Source organism: Ciona robusta, chromosome 5 (genome assembly GCF_009617815.1).
Source record: "Ciona robusta chromosome 5, ASM961781v2".
Lineage (NCBI taxonomy): Eukaryota > Metazoa > Chordata > Ascidiacea > Phlebobranchia > Cionidae > Ciona > Ciona robusta.
In genome coordinates, this window is record NC_143239.1 from 2,566,828 (window position 1) to 2,585,794 (window position 18,967).

Consider the following 18,967-nt stretch of genomic DNA (forward strand, 5'->3'; position numbering starts at 1 on the left):
TTTGTCCGAATGATTGAAATTTATTTTGTCTCTTTATTCTCCATAGCGAAAAAGGGAAAAATTTACAAAAGCAAAAATACGGGTAGTAATGGTAAAACAACAGTTGTTAAAACATGCGTAGTGATAAAATAGTAAAAGAAATATTGTTTTGGGTAAAAGACGTGGCAGTTACACCCTACAGACAGTACAATGTAATTTTAACGGAAACATCATTTATTTAATTAAGCAATAAGTTCTAACTAGAAGAATAGTGTTGGTATGTAATGTATCATAGGTAATTTATTAATGGTTAATTCACAAATCTACCTAAACACGGTGCTTATGTCATACTTAGTTGGGTGGTCCCGTGGTCGATACTTTGGATCATTATAATATTATTGTTTCAAGTATGCAAAAATATAATGCTTTTAATTAGTGCAACAAGCCATTTTAATTAGTGCAACAAGCCATGCAACAAGTCCCTTTGTTTTATACAATATTTCCTAAACCTGAAAATGCAAATTCTTTTGTTGATTGTAACACTAATGACTGATACAACAATATTTTACCCAGATATTAAAGATTTGCAAAGAGAGATTATGAGGTTAATGTTGCTGGATGGTAACTCAAGCAAACAACCTAAGGTTAGAGATTATATTTCTTTATCAATATTTCTCCTATAACATACACAGTTTAAAACAAGTAAATTTTTATAATTTATATTGGAAATTTTTTTTTTTAATGTTAACATTAAATTTGATAATTTACAAAAAGATTTGGAATATGATGGGTTAGATTTATTAAGATAATCAAAAAAATGTTTTTTTTAGTCTTTAACAAACTTTAAAGAGGTAAATTCTTTTTGAATTTATATTGGAAATTAATTTTTTTTTTATTATTTACATTAAAATTGGTACTTAACAAAACGAATTGGAATATAATAGGTCAGGTTTATTAAAATAAGCGAAAAGTTGATTTTTAGTAAAACTTAAAGAGATTCATATTTGTAAATGTATATAATCCATATTAAAAATTATTTTATGTTTTAAATATTTATATTAAAAGAATTAATTAAAATAAAACATTTTGAATGTAATAATAGTTAACTTTATTAAAAGAGGTAAACATTTTTTTTTTGATTTAACAAACTTAGAGTTAAACCATTGGATTAAAGTTTAAACTGAAGTTTACACATGTTGTTGTCATTCTCAAAATTCCAGCGACGATATGTAATTAACTCTACTTTGTCATGTTCTAAATATGAACCAGTAATTATTGGTGTTGTTTCAAACCATCTAAAGCCAATTCTCCTAACTTTGAATCACATCCACACAGGGTTATTTACTAAATGGAGCGTTCGTGAAATACTTTCGGAAATATTTAGAAAGTCTCGTCTCTTCTACTCGTGTAAGTAACTGGTAAAGGTAGTTTGCAGTTTTATAGTGGGGTGGGGGAAGATGGGACACCTTTAGCACGAAATATATAAATATCCTGATCGTATCGCAAGGACAAGGTTTTATAATTCTTTGAATGTTTTTTGTTTGCTACCAAAATGTACGAGAAAATAGAATGAAAAGGTGTCCCATCTTCCCCCATCCTACTATATAATAAATATTTTTTAAAAAAGTAATAATTTTTTTTTTTTTTAATAAAATAAAAGACAAGTTATATTTTATTAACAGCTTTGTGTTATAAATGTTTAATAGAAACCTTTCATATATATATTATATATTGAATATTATTATTGCAATTTGCAATTATTAATATTTTACAATAAAGAAGTTTTTTTATGTAAAAATATAATGATTTCCACTTTTATATATTAAGCTAAAAAAAAGTTTGCCATTCTTTAAACAACAAAACATAAAGTTTCCACAATAATAATTTTCTCAACAGACACTAAATTTCTATAAATGTCAAAAACTAAAATTTTTTCCTTTCTGTAAGCCTGCTTCCCCACCCTTCTAACACAATACATTTTAGGGGGCCTTGCATTTACGCCAGAGTTTGCCTGTATCCATTCTTAGTAGTTTTTACAATACTGATTTTTTACAGTCTGAACATACCTTAGTCTGCCCACCAATAGTATTGCATTCATTCATGCAAAGACTTTGTGATGTCACAAAACAACTATGGGATGAGTTGTCCACCACCAAAGCAAACTACGTCTCATCTGATGGTGGGTTAAATAGAAACTATATTTCAAATATTTTTTCCTTAAATTAAATTTGATTTTTAGTTGCATAAAATCATATATCGCAATCTTTACAATATGAATTTACTTAAGTGAAAAAAACAATTTTTTAAATTTAACTTTAAACTAAATAAATATTCCTTACTTTATGTATACACAACTTAATAGGGAGTTTTAAAAGCTTTTAACTGTGTAGTAAGCAAAAATAAAATGAACTAAAAATAGCATTTAGTTGACTAACACAGTAGACAGTAATGCTGTTTTTTACTTACATATTAATACATTTGAAATTACATTTTTGACAATGAAATATCTAAGCAATTTGTATGAGAAAATTTCAGAAGCAACTTATTTATTAATAAAAGTTTTTTTTTTCTCGCAGAGGCAAATATACCCGTTGAGTTGTTTTATACTGAGACAGTAAGTTACTTTGACTTACAGAGGGTTGGAGGATTGAAATCTCATTTGTTTCAAGAACATAAAGGTGGGAACTTTTACTTAAAAATACTACGTATTGTGAAAATACTATGTATTGCGAAAAAACTACGTATTGCGAAAAAACTACGTATTGTGAAAATACTATGTATTGCGAAAATACTACGTATTGCGAAAATACTACGTATTGCGAAAATACTATGTATTGCGAAAAAACTACGTATTGTGAAAATACTATGTATTGGAAATCTTTTACCAATTATACATCTAATAAAAAAAACAATAAAAATAAAAAAATTAAGTACTGTTAAATTACCTATGACCTCTGTAGTAACTCGTAAGCTAGCATGAGGTGTAACTTTTGTGATATAATGACTGTCATTGCTACTACACAAGAATAAATAACTTTTTTCAATCATTAAATACATCAAATAAAGCTTAGCTGGCAAACTTTGCGTACTACGCTTTAAATGCCTTATTCAGGTCACCATAAATAGGTTATATATAGTAAGTTTTTTTAGATGAGGTGTTTTAAACCTATATTATGTATGACAGTAACAAATGCATAAGCTGTTTAGTAAAAAATTTCAATAAAGATTTAAAAGCTAATAAATTAGAGCTTTTTCTGTATATCAAATATAATATTTAAATCATAGGTTTTTAGAATGTATGAGAATTTTTCAATTACGATTTCTGACTTTGTTACATTCAATATACATTCATTCTTATTGTCTGTTCACCACTGTTATTCCCATATGCATTATGAAGTTAAACATAGAAGCTTGTGGTTGTTATGACATTTTATGAGTTGCTATTTATTGTTGTTTTTCCATTAAGTGTTTGGTAATTGTGTCATATACGTCACGTTTTAATTTTAAATTAAATCTAATGTGGCATAAATTGGTAAAAAATGCAGTCAGTGTCATAAAACATAGGAAACTTTATTAAACAATGTAGTATGCTTGGGCCCTGCTTGTTTGTATAGACTCTTAACAACAGTGTAAAACCAACTTTAGGTTTGAAACCTAAACACTGATAGTAATATTGCACCTGAAACATTATTTTGTATAGGTAATTCTATACCATACAGGATCTTACAGGAAAAAATCTAAACTACACCTTATAATTTATTCAATAGGTTTTATGTACAGGAATAGGTCTGTTACAATCTGTGTTCTGTAAAAAAAAGTAATAAATTTGATTGTATTTATTTTTAATAAGTTTTTATGATTGTTTTTAGATGAGCCATTTTCAAAATTGATTTGTATATTGTTTTAGATGAACTTGCAAAAGAGGGCGTGTCTGTTGTCCGGGGGCGTGGCAGTCGTAGATCGACCAATGACGAAGCAGCATGGAGTGAGCATAGCTCCATCTTACAATTATTTCACGATGAAGCAGCAAGTTCATCATTACCTACATTTGCAAGAGCAGATGATGGTAAGATCTTGAATGCACAATTTGTTGTATGTATATACACACCATTGGTTTTGAACATATGGTATCTAATGCGGACCAGTTAGGAACTTGTGGTACATGAAAGTCTTCTAAATTCCACGAATGCAACTTTTTAGGTTCCTATTCAACAAATTACCAAATGAGATAAAAGCATGGATTTTTGGTAAATTCTACTTTTTTTGTTTTTTTTTAAATGAAATGGGAAATAGGATCTTTGGCTGATAGGCCAACTTTGGCTTAAATCTTATGTCCTCTTGGAGTCTTGCCATGCCTTGTAGCAGTTAAAAGAATAAAATAAACTTACTTAATATATTCTCTATCTTTGTATTTTTTTTTTTAGGTATTGACTATGGAATGGCCTCAAATTATTTTTGAATAAATAAAAAATGTCTATTAGGTAACGTTACTTTACAGTTCACTCCAAAAATTTTCCCAAGCTGTCATTTTATTCCTTCTTCATCCCAGATTCGGAGATTGATTCTTTAAACCCTGTTCTCCGTCTTGCGCGGGCCCTTCTTAGTCAGAGCAACAAAATGTCGGGTCGAGAACGACACGTTACAGTCAGTAGAAAGAGATCTCTCAGTGAAGATGGTGAAAGTTCACGGTATCCATCTAAAGCACAACTAATGGAAATAACAGATGGTTGCATTCTGCTGTATAACAACATACTTCATACACATATGGATAAGGCAAGTGGATGCTGGTTTGTATAAAGTATGGTTGTTTTTTTAATTGTTTTGTAATAAATCATGAATTAAATTTGTGTAAAATTATTTTTTATAAATTAGAATTAAATAAAATTCAAATATTATTTTCCTGGACAAACAATTTTTTGTTAAGCATCTGTATTACATGTCTGCATGTAATATTTTGAGTCTTTTGACGATGTATCGCTGTTGGCAGCCAAACGGTGGTCATAACAAAAATTGTTAATATTTTATTTTATAAGATATAATAAAATGTTTTTTTTAAATCTCTCTTTTTAACTTTTAATAATATTAATAATAAACTTTATTTGTCTTTTATAATATGCCTGACAGCAACTGCATATTAATAATTTTATGAGGTGACGTTTATAATATTCCATGTATTTCCAGATCCATTCCACAAGAACAAAAATAGTTGAATACGCAACTGCACTGAACGACATTGAAACAAAAATGAAAAAATGTTCAGAAAAACAGGTTAAAAAAACCTTACTAACAATTCTATTTTGCTGTTCTAAAATCATTAAAACATAGGTAATAATATTGGAAATTAGGAAATTATTTGTGTATTAATATGTATGAAAGTTTTGCGTGTGTCTTTTATGTACTTAATTTAATGTGTAAACACTACTACATAGCATAGCTTTATTTTTAGTCATTTTTTACCACTTGGTATCGCTATTAAGTTAAATTATTTCCTCCCCAGCATGAAGAGGTTCGAAAAAGTTTAACTCAGTCCCACAATGTGTTGCTGCATCATATGACTGAGTTATGTCGGTCTATAGCTTGGTTGAAAGCATCTGTTTATTCACCGGTATGTTTATCTAAATGTATTTTTCTTACATTGTAGTACATGTAAAAAGTCTTTGTGTTATTGTACATTAATTAAGCTCTTTCTAAATTACATTGTGCTTGGTATAAATAGTTACAGGGTATTAACTAATTGCATTATAATAAGCCTTTTCTTAAATTTTTTCGTAAACGCTTTTTTTGTAGGAAAGAACTCAATTTTATACCATCTTTCCTGTAAATTGTAATCCTGTAAATTGTCTTATTTCAATTTACCGATTTAGTCTAATGCTCTTTCTGTTGTAAAACTAAATAGACAATTCTGTTCTGTATGTAGAGTCCTCTAGACAAGTAAACCAGAGACCTTGTATTTAGACCATGTTTTGCCTATCATCCTAATAATTGATATAAATAATGTAATCTACAATAACAGGAGTCACAAAGTAACTTATGGTGGTTGTTACAAGTTTGTCTACGCACCGCACATAATGCTTCGGACAAGGGACCTTTATTTACTTTCATGCCAGAGTTTTATCTTACAGCTGGTGCAAGGTAAACTAAACTGAATAATATTTTGGCAAATTTCTCTTTTGTGTGAAGTTTTACTGTAAGTTATTTTTTTTTTGATAAAAATTAGATGTATATATTTTATATTATAAATTGGGCTTTTTGTTAATACAATAGGGCTTTTTCTTTCATTAAAGTAAAACCCTTTTTTTAAGTATTATATTTTATGACTTTTATTTATTCAAATAGGTTAGTATTTAAAAAAAAACTGATTTTCTTGATTAACTGTTAGATTTTGCCAATAACATAACCTTACTTACTCACAGATTATACAAATGCCTTCGTGAATATTTTGCACCATCTCAACCCTTTGAAAAACTTCCAAACATGAAGCCAACATTAATCTCATTCACTCTCTTCCTCAGTAATTTCCATTGTGATGCAAGGCTTGTTAATAATGGTAGGTGACATAATGCAAATGCAGCATGTTTTCATTTTCGTCAATTTTTTTATACTGCATTCCACATTATACTATTTTTCTAACATAAGTTTATTGTTTTTCTTTTTTTCCCAAAATTCAGGGTAACATATTTACAATGCACAATATATTTTATATTGTACAATATATTGCTTTTTTACATGGTTTAACTTTAGTATCTTATACTTTTAAAATTGGGGCAACAATAGTTGTTGTAACACTGGTGTTTTATTTTATACACCTTGTGCCTGCTTATGAGTTACCAAGTATGTAACTTTGTAGGCCATTATTTTGGGGAATTTTTACAATTTTTTAGATTGTTGATATCAAAAAGTTATTATTTTAATATACTAATATTTTTCAATGTTCATATTAAACATTATGCTTCTTGTTCTCAGATGTGAAAACCATGCTAGCAAATACAATCACCACATTCATTACCTACCCACTGCAATTACAAGCAATTGAGGATATGCCAACTGCAAAGTATGTTTAATAAATTGAAACCTCTTTTTTAAACCAAGTATATTTAACAATAGTTCCTAATATATACTGTAATAAAAGTTATCTTTTTTATTTAAAAAAAATTAAAAAATTGTTTTTGTTTGAAATTATTTAGTAATTTTATATAATACATTGGTTTAGAAATCTTTAAATATATTACAGATTAATATATCATGTTTATTCTACAGTTTACATTCGTTTGTACGTAACATGTTATATGCATATGATGAAGACAAACCATGGACAAGTGTCGGACATCGGATACTCGCTACTCTATGGAGGGTAAGTGGGTTTACAACTTGTGTGGTTTTAAATGGGAAAGGATTAAAAAAAAATTACAAAATTTGTATTCTTTAATTAACATAAAAAATGCTGAAACTAGTAGCAAAATATTTATTATATTTAAAAAAGTTAAAACCACTTTTTGGAAATTACTATTTCATGGATTAACTAGTTTGTCAGATAAAACATAATTTGCTTAAGAAGGCCATATATTTATATTTTTTTTTACGTACTTTTTTCAAACAGGGCAGTGGATTTGCCATGCGATATGATCACCCACCGTATATGACTAAAGTGAAGAAACTTTTAAACAGAGAACACGGTAAGTAGTACACTTCTAGCTATGTTGTCCAATGTCTATTAATTGTAATTTATAAATAGTGTTTGTTTTTTTAATGCTGCAAACAGGTCAAGTGAATTTATGTGTTTTTGAATTTTTAGTTGTTTATTTTTTATAAATATTTGAATTTAATTTCCAGATCCATATGTCCCAAAACAACTGCTTGCTTGTGTACAAGAGCTGCTATTGGCCGAGCCGGTTTTGGCGGGAAAATTTGTCCACAGTATCCTTGAACATTTGAATTGGAGTTTCTCCGAGTTCATTGGTCAACTACAAGAGGTATGCAATATGCATATAACTTCACTTTCCCTGTGTGGTAGCTGAGCCATGGATGTAATAATAATGGCTAACACAGTGGGGATATGTCTTTTCAATTACCAGTAATTGCTTTAACTCAGCGACCTTATGGGTTATCTAAATTGTCAGTCAAAAAAATATAAATATTACTCAAAAAAGTTTGCTTATGTGGTAACTCCAAAGAGTCTAATCGGACACAAGGGTAATGAAACAGAACACCTATCTTATAACTGTCAGTGCCCCACCATGCGATAAATATGCTACATTCATCCATTCATCTATTTATTAATTCACAACATATGTAGGTCCAACAATAAACTGTCAGCAAAAAAATAAAAAATCACTTACAAATTTACATATAGGCACATGACTAGTAACTCGTAAGCAGCACAAGGGTATGAAACAAAACACTCATGTTGTAGGTCCAGCAACAAAATGCACGGGAATGGAATAATGCGACAGGTCTCCTTGCATCACTTGATGCACAAGCATTACGTCAACTTCGTATCGTTGATATGTTGTTTGAACTCTCTGTCTCCCTCATGCGGGTGCTTGAACTCACAATTGCTGTTGCTCCAAACGTTTTTCTCGACTGGGAGAAAAATGACACGGCCGAGATTTTGTTAACTGCGCTGGTGCAGGTGATTTAGTGTTCTTTTTTATTCATTTTAAAGCTTTTTATTTAATTAATGTTTGTTTTGTTTTTTATCTTCCTTTTTGTTAATATTTTCCATTAAGTAATGATGTTTTCATTTCTTTCATTATATAATGTTTGTTTTATATTTAATATGTATTTTTTAAATTTCAGTGTGTCAACCAGATACTAAGCAGAGTAACTACACGTAAAAATCTATTTGATAAAATTGTGTCAGGAAGACAACCAGGTAAGGAGAAATATCTCTTTAACTACCATCTTAATATTGATTTTAGGCGAAAATGTGTATATTTATGTTTTTGACATATGTATATGTCTGTATATGTTTTTTTTGTTTTTTTCTACATAAACTAACAACATCCCAATGCTTAGAAAGTCTTGAAGTCTGGCAATTTAGTCAAGTATTGACCAAGTGGCCTACCAAAGGACAGACACGCCCACAGTAATGGCAGCGTCAAGTCTTAAACCACAAATCCTCTAGTATTGAGTTAACCACTTTGCTATAAAGCACATATAACACAGTTTATGTTTTGATTATTAATGAAAAATTGTAATTTTATTTTTTAAATAAACAGGATTAAGCAGTGTACAACATTACCCTTTGATGACGTCAACTGCTGGAATTCTACTACGGATGTTAAAACATGATGATCCTGCTATGTGAGTTGTATATGTTTGGCTACATAATTATAGGGAATGTAAGAAGGCTTGGTTAAAAAAAAACTAGCGTTAAAATGTTAAATTCCTAATGCTGATTCAATAACCCACATTCTATTCTATTTGGGTGAGGTCGGGCACCCATATGTCTTAAGGTTTAAGCCAGGTTTGGCAAGAGATAATGTTAAACGTGTCTGCGTGTAATACAATAAACTAGACTTATTTAAGACTATTTAACATTATTAAACATCAATTTGGGCCATGTATCGTTTATAGTTCTGCTTTTTCAAATACTCGTACTACGCAACCAAGTCTGCTATAAATTCGTAACAAAATAATAGCGACACGTTGATCGCTACGAATCCCGTTTTTGCGGCTACTTAGGAAATGCCTCTATTCTTGCCTCTAGGTGTATCTTCCACAGTTTAAACCAATCGTTTTGCTCTAAAAGAGTCTCTTCATAAACAATAAACCAAACTCCTATAAACTTATATTCAAAAAAATTATCAAAATAGTTCGATTCCCCGATGGCCAATAGCCCTGAAGCTAATCTCATTACGCATTCAATTTGATTCGTATTAACCATACGTGTAATAGTCACGTACTCACGCAGTGTAGTAAGCAATACTATCTTTATAATTGATACTATCTCCACACTAGATGATCCTTTTTAGCTGTGTTTCGATCAAGTTATTGAAAAATCAATGACCTACTTTAATTTCACCTGCAAGCCCTGGCCTTGTGTTAATTATGCCCATCATGAATAATGGAAATTCACCGTCAGCCCCCCTCTTACACTGTAATATGTCAAAACGGTTGACAGGTGACAATATACAACCCCGAAAAAGGGTCTCGTTAAAAAAAGAGCAACTGCTTTAAGATCGACTTAAAAGACGGCTCAATCTTTTAACGTAACATAATTGTTTTCATGATATCACGTAATACGTAAAGTAGGTAGTTTTTTCAGAAACAAAATGTTGTTCTCTTTAATCTCACGAACGAAGATAAAATTAATTAAAATAAAGAGACTAAAGTTACCAGGAAAACCGCGGTCGTTAAAAGACGCCGTGAGTAAAAACAGATAGGCCTACATATAAATATACACGTATCATGGCTTACTCACCATGACGCATATATCCGGCAGTTATTTTAGGAATATTTATTAAAAATACCTGACAATACATTAAATAATCAATGGATGCAATTCTAACGTAAGAACAGGTAATGTTTCACTGATTATTAAATATTAAAGCTTCCGGTCAAATTCGCGAGACATTTATGGCAATATGCGATTAAATGTACCAACACCTGAGGCTTGCCCAACAATGCGCAACCTGAGATGACGTGTGCGGTGTGGCGTCACCGGCAACAATGACATGGCATTTTTATCGAAAGTATTTAGAGTATCTTTTTGGTTTACTATTGCGCCACAGTTGCTAATGTGTGCTTCTAAAATACTTTTTTCTTGTGTTTGCTCTGTCTTATAAATTGATAATACGTTGTGGGAATGCCGTAAGAAGAAATTAGAGTTCCTATTCAAAGTTTCAAATGAAGCCAATTTAGTTGTTTTTTTATTCTCTCTATTCGCCGTCAGTTTCAATGGTCATGCTCTACTAGTCTACTACTTTACTGTTGGACGTTCTGCTTAAATAGCAAGCATTGTAGTGAGAAGACTGTGTAACCAATGAATGCTGCTCAGAAACAGTAGGTTGATTATTAGCAGAGTGGTAGGACCAAATAGAACTTTGTTTGAGCAAGGTTTGAGTGGGACGCACAGGCTAAAGTGTTGCTAGTCACGTACGGTCTGTTGTACCATATAAAGGTACCGGTAGCTGTGGTTTGAGGTGGTTTAGATTTTATAGGACGAAATTTAGTAAAATCTGTTTCAAATACGTCTCTTTTTTGTATACTAGAACGTAGCTACATAAAATGTCAGCTTTTACATTGGAAAACGAGGCTTTTTCTGGGTTAGTTTTCTACGGCGGGTTATGCCTTGCAAAGACAGCAGCAATGTCCATGGTTACTGCATACCACCGCATCACCAAAGGAGCAATGCCAACGGAAGAAGACACGAGAATGATGACCAAAGATCCGGAAAAGATGAAGAAAATGTTGGTTCCAAATGATGATGTTGAAAGGGTGTGTGTGCAGTTTGGTTTAAATTAGGAAATCCGAGATTTTAAATGTAAACTACAAAGTATTGTATAGTATTTGCAAATCTTTCAGTTCAAAATTGTCCTAGTTGCAAGTTTTCAAAATTTTTATTGTGACGTAACAATTCACCTTATGTAGTCACGAAAGGCGCATCTGAACGACTTGGAAAACGTCGTACCGTTTGTTCTACTTGGTTTACTCTACGTATCTACGAACCCACCGGCAGATTCTGCTATCTTACATTTCAAGGTAACACCGTAACACATTAACGAAGTGGAGGTTTCTTGTTTGAATTACGCGCCTTCAACGTACCTATACATTACAGATCTTTTTCTGGGCTCGTGTTTTACACTCAGTGGCTTACATATGCAAGCTACGATCACCGTCCAGGGGTGTAGGTTTCTTTTTGGGATTTGCAACAACTATCTCCATGTTGTACCGCACCATCTCTGCTGTTTATTAAACTGAAACCTCTCTTACACGTCCGAACCATGTTATCGTGTTTAATTGAAGCAAAACAGCAATTTTGACACATATAAAAAGGGTGCAGTTTTTACACCAAAAAAAGAACAAATAAGAAATGTGCACTTTTTACAAAATGTTGTGCTACGAAAAATTAAGAAGGTATTTAGTGTAGAAATGCATCCATATGTTATTGTCGTGCGAACAATTATTAAATACAATATCGCATAGAAAACATTCTGTTTACTTTTCTCGTAGATTTATATCATTCAAACAAATCCAAATAATTATGTGGGCTTAACAATTAGGCTACACCTACAGCTCAATTGGATTTTTCCACTTTGCCCAGCAATCCTCCAGCTATTTACCAAATTAATTATCATGACTTTATATTTTCACTAAAAAACTTGGCTTAAATCATATCGAAATAAATAGATTTTATTATAATATGTATACCAGAAGCCCGTAGCCACAATGAGCTATTGCTTTTTACTATCGTCAAAAAAAACAAATCACATACCATATATTCCACAAATTGCGGCGGGTAATTGGCTTAACCAGGTTCTAGTGTTTGAACTATCCGGCATTATACCGTGTGTTTCTGTTACCTGATAGCCGACGGGTTTTGCTTACATATCCAGAAGCCAGCGAAGCGTAACAAAGTTTGTCACGGGAATAGAAGCGCTCTGTGTTAACTTTAGTTCAGTTAACCGCTCTGCAAATAAGTGTTGAGCAAGTGTATTAACAGATTCGACGTACAGCATTATTGAGGCATGGCAACTTGTGTGTAGTCTGTATTATGTGTATGACAAGAGTCATACACGTTAATTACTGTACGGTACAAGTTAGATGCGTCAAATATAACAGAATAGAGTTAAATGGAAAGCTTAGTTAAGAATAAGATGTTTCGTAGTTTAACAAATTGGCTTTGGATTTTTAGTGAAAAGTAGACGATTGTTACTGCTTTGCCATGGAACTTAGTTTGAAAAACGAGCTTCTTGCCAGCTTTGCTTGGTACACAGTAATAGTTGTGTTGAAAATGATGATAATGTCGATTATCTGTGTAATGCATCGAATTCGCAATAAAGCATTTGTAAATGAAGAAGATACAAAAGCGTTTGGTTCATCCGTAAAAGGCAAACTTGCAACAGTTACAAATGCTTCAGTCGAAAGGGTATGTAGTGTGCTTCGTTAAAAAGCTTCATTTATCGTTTGTTGTTGTTTAATTATTTCCAATTCTAGGTTCGACGTTGCCACTTAAACGATATTGAAAATATTATTCCGTTTGTTATCATTGGTTTTGCTTATATACTGACAGATCCTGCCGTAGAAACTGCTATATTTCATTTCCAGGTAGTGTTAAACTTTGTGCATTTAGAACTGTAAGCGTTGGTCTTTTGTGTGCTGTATAAGAACTTCGTGTATGTACTGTCTATTATTAGAACGTGCAAAACAAAGAACTCTCAGTGTTTACACGATAAGCACCGCAACGCTATACAGTTCATAAAAAACTAACTATAATTGTTGTTTTAGCAAATTTACATGAATTCCTATAACAATCAATAAAAATGGAGGTTATTTTTCAGCTCTTCACCGGCTCGAGGATTGCCCATACTTTCTGTTACTTGATTCCAATTCCACAGCCATCTAGATTCGTATTCTGTATGTCAGGATATATGGCTACTCTATCAATGGCATTCCGCACCCTGGCTGCACTCTATTAATTTTTATGCAAAAACGGAAATTACAAATTTATGAAATTGATTTTCCAACTGCTACAAATGGATTTAATTGACTTTTTATTACAAAGTGCTATGTAATTAAATGTATGTCATGCTATTGTGGAGATACAATACGTTTGTATTTTGTTGTTTCCGACTAGCCCACATATTACTATTCCATTACAAACATCGTATTATATCGATTCAAACCTGTCAAAACTGGAACAACATGAAACATATGGTAAAAAAACACTTTCGTTTTTAGATTTTTAAATCCATCTTTATTCGCTGTATAATCGAGAAAAATAAACATTGTAAAATTCGAATCACTTTTCAGTTGGTGGTGCTAGAAGTGACATTGGCATAAATACTTCTGTTTCTTGCTTTCTTTGTGCTGACTCGACGCCGTCTTTGACGAAACTATCCTTGGAAGAAAAAGCTAATGTACCGTCTATTATTTTGGATGAATCGGCATGAACGTCTGTAAACACGAAATTTCCTGATCTTGTTTTTCGGGGCTTGCTTTCGATCAGTTTAATTTCTCGTTCAATCTGTTCGAGTACAGCCTTTGAAATTTGCTGAGGTGTGAACGGTTTTGGGCCAGTCATTCTGCGCCACATTATCCCACGTAACTGCATGTAAACCAGCAAAGCCAATACCATAATACACGATGCGATAAGCACTGTTATCCCGGGGTGGATAAGGTGTTGTTCAAAATGATCATGAACTGTTGTCGGGTTTTGTGTCGCTGTATTTTCATCTGTTGAGTTCCTGTAAAATAACGCTTATGGGTAAACTCTGAACCAAAATCTGAGGTTTCATGGCGTGTCAAAGCGTATAAAAACTATAAAAAAAATATAATGTGGTAATATAATAACTTCTTACAAGGCACTTTGCGGAGCCTAAAATTTCTGGTTACCATATTAAACCTAAATTTACAACGATTTTAAAATTATTTTATACAATGCTTCGTATTATCTCACAGCTATCCACATAACGGATATCGTTTACTTTGCATTTTACAATACCGCAAACAGTCATAAAGAAACCAAAAATAAATATTTGGCGTTTCAAACCTACAAACTATCACACAACTTTCAATTCAATTCTTCTAAACCTCTTAACCGAAGCTGTCATAAACTATATAACTTAACTTATAGTACTGTGGGGTAATACGGAACACCTTTAGAACATAATGTCCAAATATCCTAATCTTTTTTAACAGTAAATAACGGTCGAGAAGATACGGTTTTACAGTTCTTTGACTATTCTTTGTTTTTCTACCAAATAGGACGAGGAAAAAATATTAAAAGGTGTCCCATCTTTCCCCGCTCTACTATATAAACAACAACTTACCTAATTTCATGCTGCGTCGAATTCAATACAGTTAAATTCGTACTTGGTGTAGAACTTCTAAAAGACATTGTAAAACTTAAATTCAATCAATTCTTTACCCACTTAACCTCCCAGCTTCTCTTGTTAGTGAATTCTTAAAGGACTCCAGAAACTAATTAGCCGACGACAGGCCAGGCTTATCGTTTAACAAGCCACAGCAACAAGCGTGTTCTTGCCTCTAGTCCACCTACAGCGTAACCTCAGCTGTTTCGACCAGGTCTTAGGTTCTTAAGCAAAAACTGCGGTAGCGATTTTAGCGTTGATCGATCGACATTATCAATATTCATGTGTTTTCTTCCTATAATCTTGAGTTTGTTAGACCACGACGCCTATGCATCCTACTTAACACGAGAGGTGATGGTAAATGACCCTAATCAATCAATTAAAAGCTTATGGGCAGTGTCAAAATGACGGTATTTTGAGCTAGGTTATATACAATAATATCACTAGCTTTTCTGTTATGTTTATTCACATCCACACTTACACATTTTTACAAATATAAGCGAATGTAAACATTACACCCATAAAAGTAATTTGAAAGAACTCTAAAAAGTTTTACCAGAAAAGTTTGATACAAAGGCAAATATTGTAACTTGTGGTTAAAACATTGTTGCGAATCAATTGATTTTTAAAACTCGTCTGTGTTTCCGTTTATGTAACTAAAGCAAAAACTATCGATATTGGGTTGAAATTAAAATGACAGCATTTTAACCTAAATTCATATAACCATTTAGCATTTATTATATTTTAAGTTACCTCTACAATTCCAACTCCGCATTTATTAGTAGAGCAAGACACACAATAACAATTGTTCCAACCCAATGGTACATTCTGGTTTATCTAAAATTAATTCTAAAATAAATTGTCAAACATGTATTACAAAAAAACAAACATCGCCCACCAGAATAAATAAGTATCATTCATTCATTCATACAATATGTGGTAACTCGTAAGCGATCACATAGTATGAAACAGGACACTCTTTTTATAACGACTGTTGTTCCCGCCACGGCAGAATAAATAAGTATCTTCATTCATACAATTTATACATTATGAACCACATTAATTTTTCCCAGGTCTAAACGAGCAACACAAGCGTTGATAAGCGACCCAGGTTTCAGTATAACGTCCGTCGAGTTCCTTTTAAACATAACAGGAAAATCCGAAGTTGAGGTGACGTCAGAGGCCAGAGGTCCCACCGTTGCTTACAGCAGAGTCAAAGAAAGAAAATTCGTATCATTACAAGAATGTAAGATATAGTAGGATGGGGGAAGATGGGACACCTTTAGTACATGATATCCAAATATCCTGATCGTGTTTTAAACAATTAATAACGGTCTTTCGGAGTCATGAGCATATGGTTTATTAATTCTTTTAATTCTCTTTGTTTACTACTAAATGTGACGAGAAAATAGAATGAAAAGGTGTCCCATCTTCCCCCACCCTACTATATATACTTTTCGTCAGATTTCCGTATTTATAGTAGGAAAGGGTAAGATGGGACATCTTTTCATTATATTTTCTCGTCTCATTTAATAGTAAATAAAAATATTTGCAGAGTTATATAACTATAGAATACTAACTTATACGCAGTTATTATTCTATGATATAACCGTAGCCCCGCGACCCTAAAGGAACATTTCTAATTGTTAAAAACACCGTCAGAAAATATGGCTTTTGCACACTAACAGTATTCCATTTTACCAAACAGGACTATACATATGAATTATGCAATATTATATCTGCAAGCCTTTAACTTGTGACCTAATTTTTGCCATGTAATGGTCGTTGGAACATTACAGCATACGTGGAAGATCGTTCTGTCCGTGTAACGTCATTGCTAATTATAAACATAATTCTCTCTGTATATGGAACGCTAGTACCACGCATGAAATTTTATTTAACGCGTAATATCATGTTTTTTTACTCATCTAATTGCTAACCGTCGTTTATTTGAATTCAGATGAAGAATTAATGGACGGTGAAGTAGATACACTTCGTGATGTCATAATTAACTTAAGACATGCAACGAAAGCTGCTGAAGAATCTACTGAGGTATTTACCTATGGATTTTCTTTGTTAATTGGCGCCTAAATAGTTTAACGCTTGCATTGTAACCTAGGGATACCATGTTCGATGCTCGATGCTGCTTCTACTTAGGGCGCTTATTTCTTTGACTAGGACTGTTAAGCTTGATTGCCTGAACTTAGTGGTCACTAAATGGGTTGTCCAATATTCCGAAAAAACGAGTTGTATAAAGTAAAACACCTTAAACATCAGTGTTGTAACTACTGTCGTTGCTCCGCCATGGTAAAACAAAAAAGTGACTTTCAATTTAGTATCCAACATCCTTACAATCGTTGTTAAATTTTTAAAACACGATCAGGAAGTATGAGATATTATGTGCTAACGGTATCCATCTTACCCCACAGAATTATATATATATAAACCGCCCCCTTACCTATACAGGAACCGATGGACGAAGACAGTTTGTGTACAATATGTTATGCAAATGAAGCAAATGTTGCTTTTCATCCGTGCAAGCATACATCGTGCAGGTATTTTGTTTTATCATAAATCACCCACAAAGTAAAATTCATTGTAACTCGTGAGCTGGCACAAGGTGTATGAAACAGAACACCCCTGTTTAACGGCTGTCGTTTTACGGCCACGCGAGTATAAAGCAAGTTACATTCATTTATTCATAATAACAACTTTTTCTTGTACACTCGGTTACGGTAGCGAAAATTAGGAAAAAACGAAAAAAAAATCACTCTTCACAGTCGTTAAAACACACATCTGTTAAAAAATTAATTGTTTATATAAGAATAATTTTGAACTAATTAAACAGAAAATCGAAAAACGTGATCGCTAGCAGACTAACGATTTCTTTTTTCGATTTTCTGTTTAATTAGTTCAAAATTATTCTTATAAAGCAATAAGTGTACGTATAAATCCCTAAAAATTGTTTTTGTCACAGAATGTGCATCAAGTTCCGCTTGATGAGTGGTGGAGAATGTTTTTTCTGTAAGGAAACTGTAGAATGTTTTTATGATATACCGGCAGCTGCCGATGCTGGTACTCTTCCGCTTGACGGCGCCACTGCGTCAACTTCTACAAAGCTGTAGGGGAGTAAACATTTACAAACGATTTTGCAAGCCTTATAGGCACACTTGCTTGCTTGTTTTGTTTGTCTGTCTGTTTTAAAAGCTATTGTTCCCTACTCTTCCTAAATGGTCACTGCACATTTCGTTTGTTATAAGTAATTTTATCTTGACAGATGATCACTTGTATAGTCCTTCGTTTCAACTATTTAAATGAAATTTGTCACTTTTTTTAACGAAATTCAAGTTGTTTTAAGTACGGAGCTTAAAACTACCGTTATCAACTCATATAGAAAAAAAGTCCTTTTAAAATCAGAACATTCAGTTCTAAACTTTGGTGATTTTGCAGTGTTTGTTAACGCACTGATAAAACCTAAGCTACTTGAAGACGTTGCTGTAAATGCCTTCTTGAAGGCCGTATTTGTGTTTGCATTTAAAATATGCAGGTTTAATTGTAATAAGCACCATATCACTGTGCCTGTTTTGCTAAAACTTTTAGTTTTAAACTGAAATAGGCAATACGCAGTTGAACTTTTTTGTTATGAAATTCGAGCTGAATCCATTGCTTAAATTACTTTACTGCGCAAAAGAGTTCTCTAACTAAAACAACTGGGAAGTCGTGCGATTTTCGCAATGAAATTTCCTGAGACAAAATCGCTCAATACGCGGTTACATTTTACCCGCCAACAACTCTTTGTCGCTTGGTAAGCTTTTCAATAAATTTCTCCTATATACGAATATCTCGTGTTTTAAAGGGAAGAGTTAAAAAAGTTACGTATGTAGATTTGCAGAAATATCTGTATTATGGTGGAGGAGATGGGACAATTTTAGTACGTGTTATTTAAATATCCT

The 18,967-nt window shown here is 32.3% G+C and overlaps 4 protein-coding genes across 5 annotated transcripts in view; 3 read left to right on the forward strand and 1 right to left on the reverse strand.

Annotated features, from left to right (window-relative positions):
- LOC149735540 (E3 ubiquitin-protein ligase RNF123-like) overlaps positions 1–18,853 on the forward strand; it is a 29,720-nt gene extending 10,867 nt beyond the window's left edge. For both annotated transcript variants that reach the window (XM_089878577.1, XM_089878578.1), the window contains exons 17-37: positions 553–623; positions 1,315–1,386; positions 2,035–2,158; positions 2,556–2,657; positions 3,887–4,045; positions 4,529–4,752; positions 5,161–5,247; positions 5,477–5,584; positions 5,993–6,111; positions 6,393–6,526; positions 6,943–7,030; positions 7,237–7,330; positions 7,577–7,652; positions 7,810–7,949; positions 8,390–8,608; positions 8,776–8,851; positions 9,198–9,282; positions 16,088–16,260; positions 16,975–17,066; positions 17,481–17,569; positions 17,992–18,853. In XM_089878577.1, coding sequence (XP_089734703.1) covers positions 553–623; positions 1,315–1,386; positions 2,035–2,158; positions 2,556–2,657; positions 3,887–4,045; positions 4,529–4,752; positions 5,161–5,247; positions 5,477–5,584; positions 5,993–6,111; positions 6,393–6,526; positions 6,943–7,030; positions 7,237–7,330; positions 7,577–7,652; positions 7,810–7,949; positions 8,390–8,608; positions 8,776–8,851; positions 9,198–9,282; positions 16,088–16,260; positions 16,975–17,066; positions 17,481–17,569; positions 17,992–18,139 — 2,480 coding nt within the window. In that variant the 3' untranslated portion in view covers positions 18,140–18,853. The remainder of the gene's footprint in view (positions 1–552; positions 624–1,314; positions 1,387–2,034; positions 2,159–2,555; positions 2,658–3,886; positions 4,046–4,528; positions 4,753–5,160; positions 5,248–5,476; positions 5,585–5,992; positions 6,112–6,392; positions 6,527–6,942; positions 7,031–7,236; positions 7,331–7,576; positions 7,653–7,809; positions 7,950–8,389; positions 8,609–8,775; positions 8,852–9,197; positions 9,283–16,087; positions 16,261–16,974; positions 17,067–17,480; positions 17,570–17,991) is intronic.
- Positions 10,608–12,130, forward strand: LOC149735541 (microsomal glutathione S-transferase 1-like). The gene is made up of 3 exons (XM_089878595.1): positions 10,608–11,418; positions 11,572–11,682; positions 11,759–12,130. Exons 1-3 carry the CDS (start codon positions 11,209–11,211, stop codon positions 11,894–11,896), a joined length of 459 nt encoding a protein of 152 aa, XP_089734721.1. The 5' UTR covers positions 10,608–11,208; the 3' UTR covers positions 11,897–12,130.
- Positions 12,823–13,945, forward strand: LOC149735542 (microsomal glutathione S-transferase 1-like). Its single transcript, XM_089878596.1, has 3 exons — positions 12,823–13,069; positions 13,138–13,248; positions 13,482–13,945. Exons 1-3 carry the CDS (start codon positions 12,866–12,868, stop codon positions 13,617–13,619), a joined length of 453 nt encoding a protein of 150 aa, XP_089734722.1. The 5' UTR covers positions 12,823–12,865; the 3' UTR covers positions 13,620–13,945.
- Positions 13,870–15,298, reverse strand: LOC149735543 (uncharacterized). Its single transcript, XM_089878593.1, has 2 exons — positions 14,973–15,298; positions 13,870–14,387 (listed from the first exon to the last, which is right to left on the reverse strand). The coding sequence occupies exons 1-2, from the start codon at positions 15,038–15,040 to the stop codon at positions 13,943–13,945; spliced, it is 513 nt and encodes a 170-aa protein (XP_089734719.1). The 5' UTR covers positions 15,041–15,298; the 3' UTR covers positions 13,870–13,942.
- Positions 18,854–18,967: the final 114 nt, after the last annotated feature.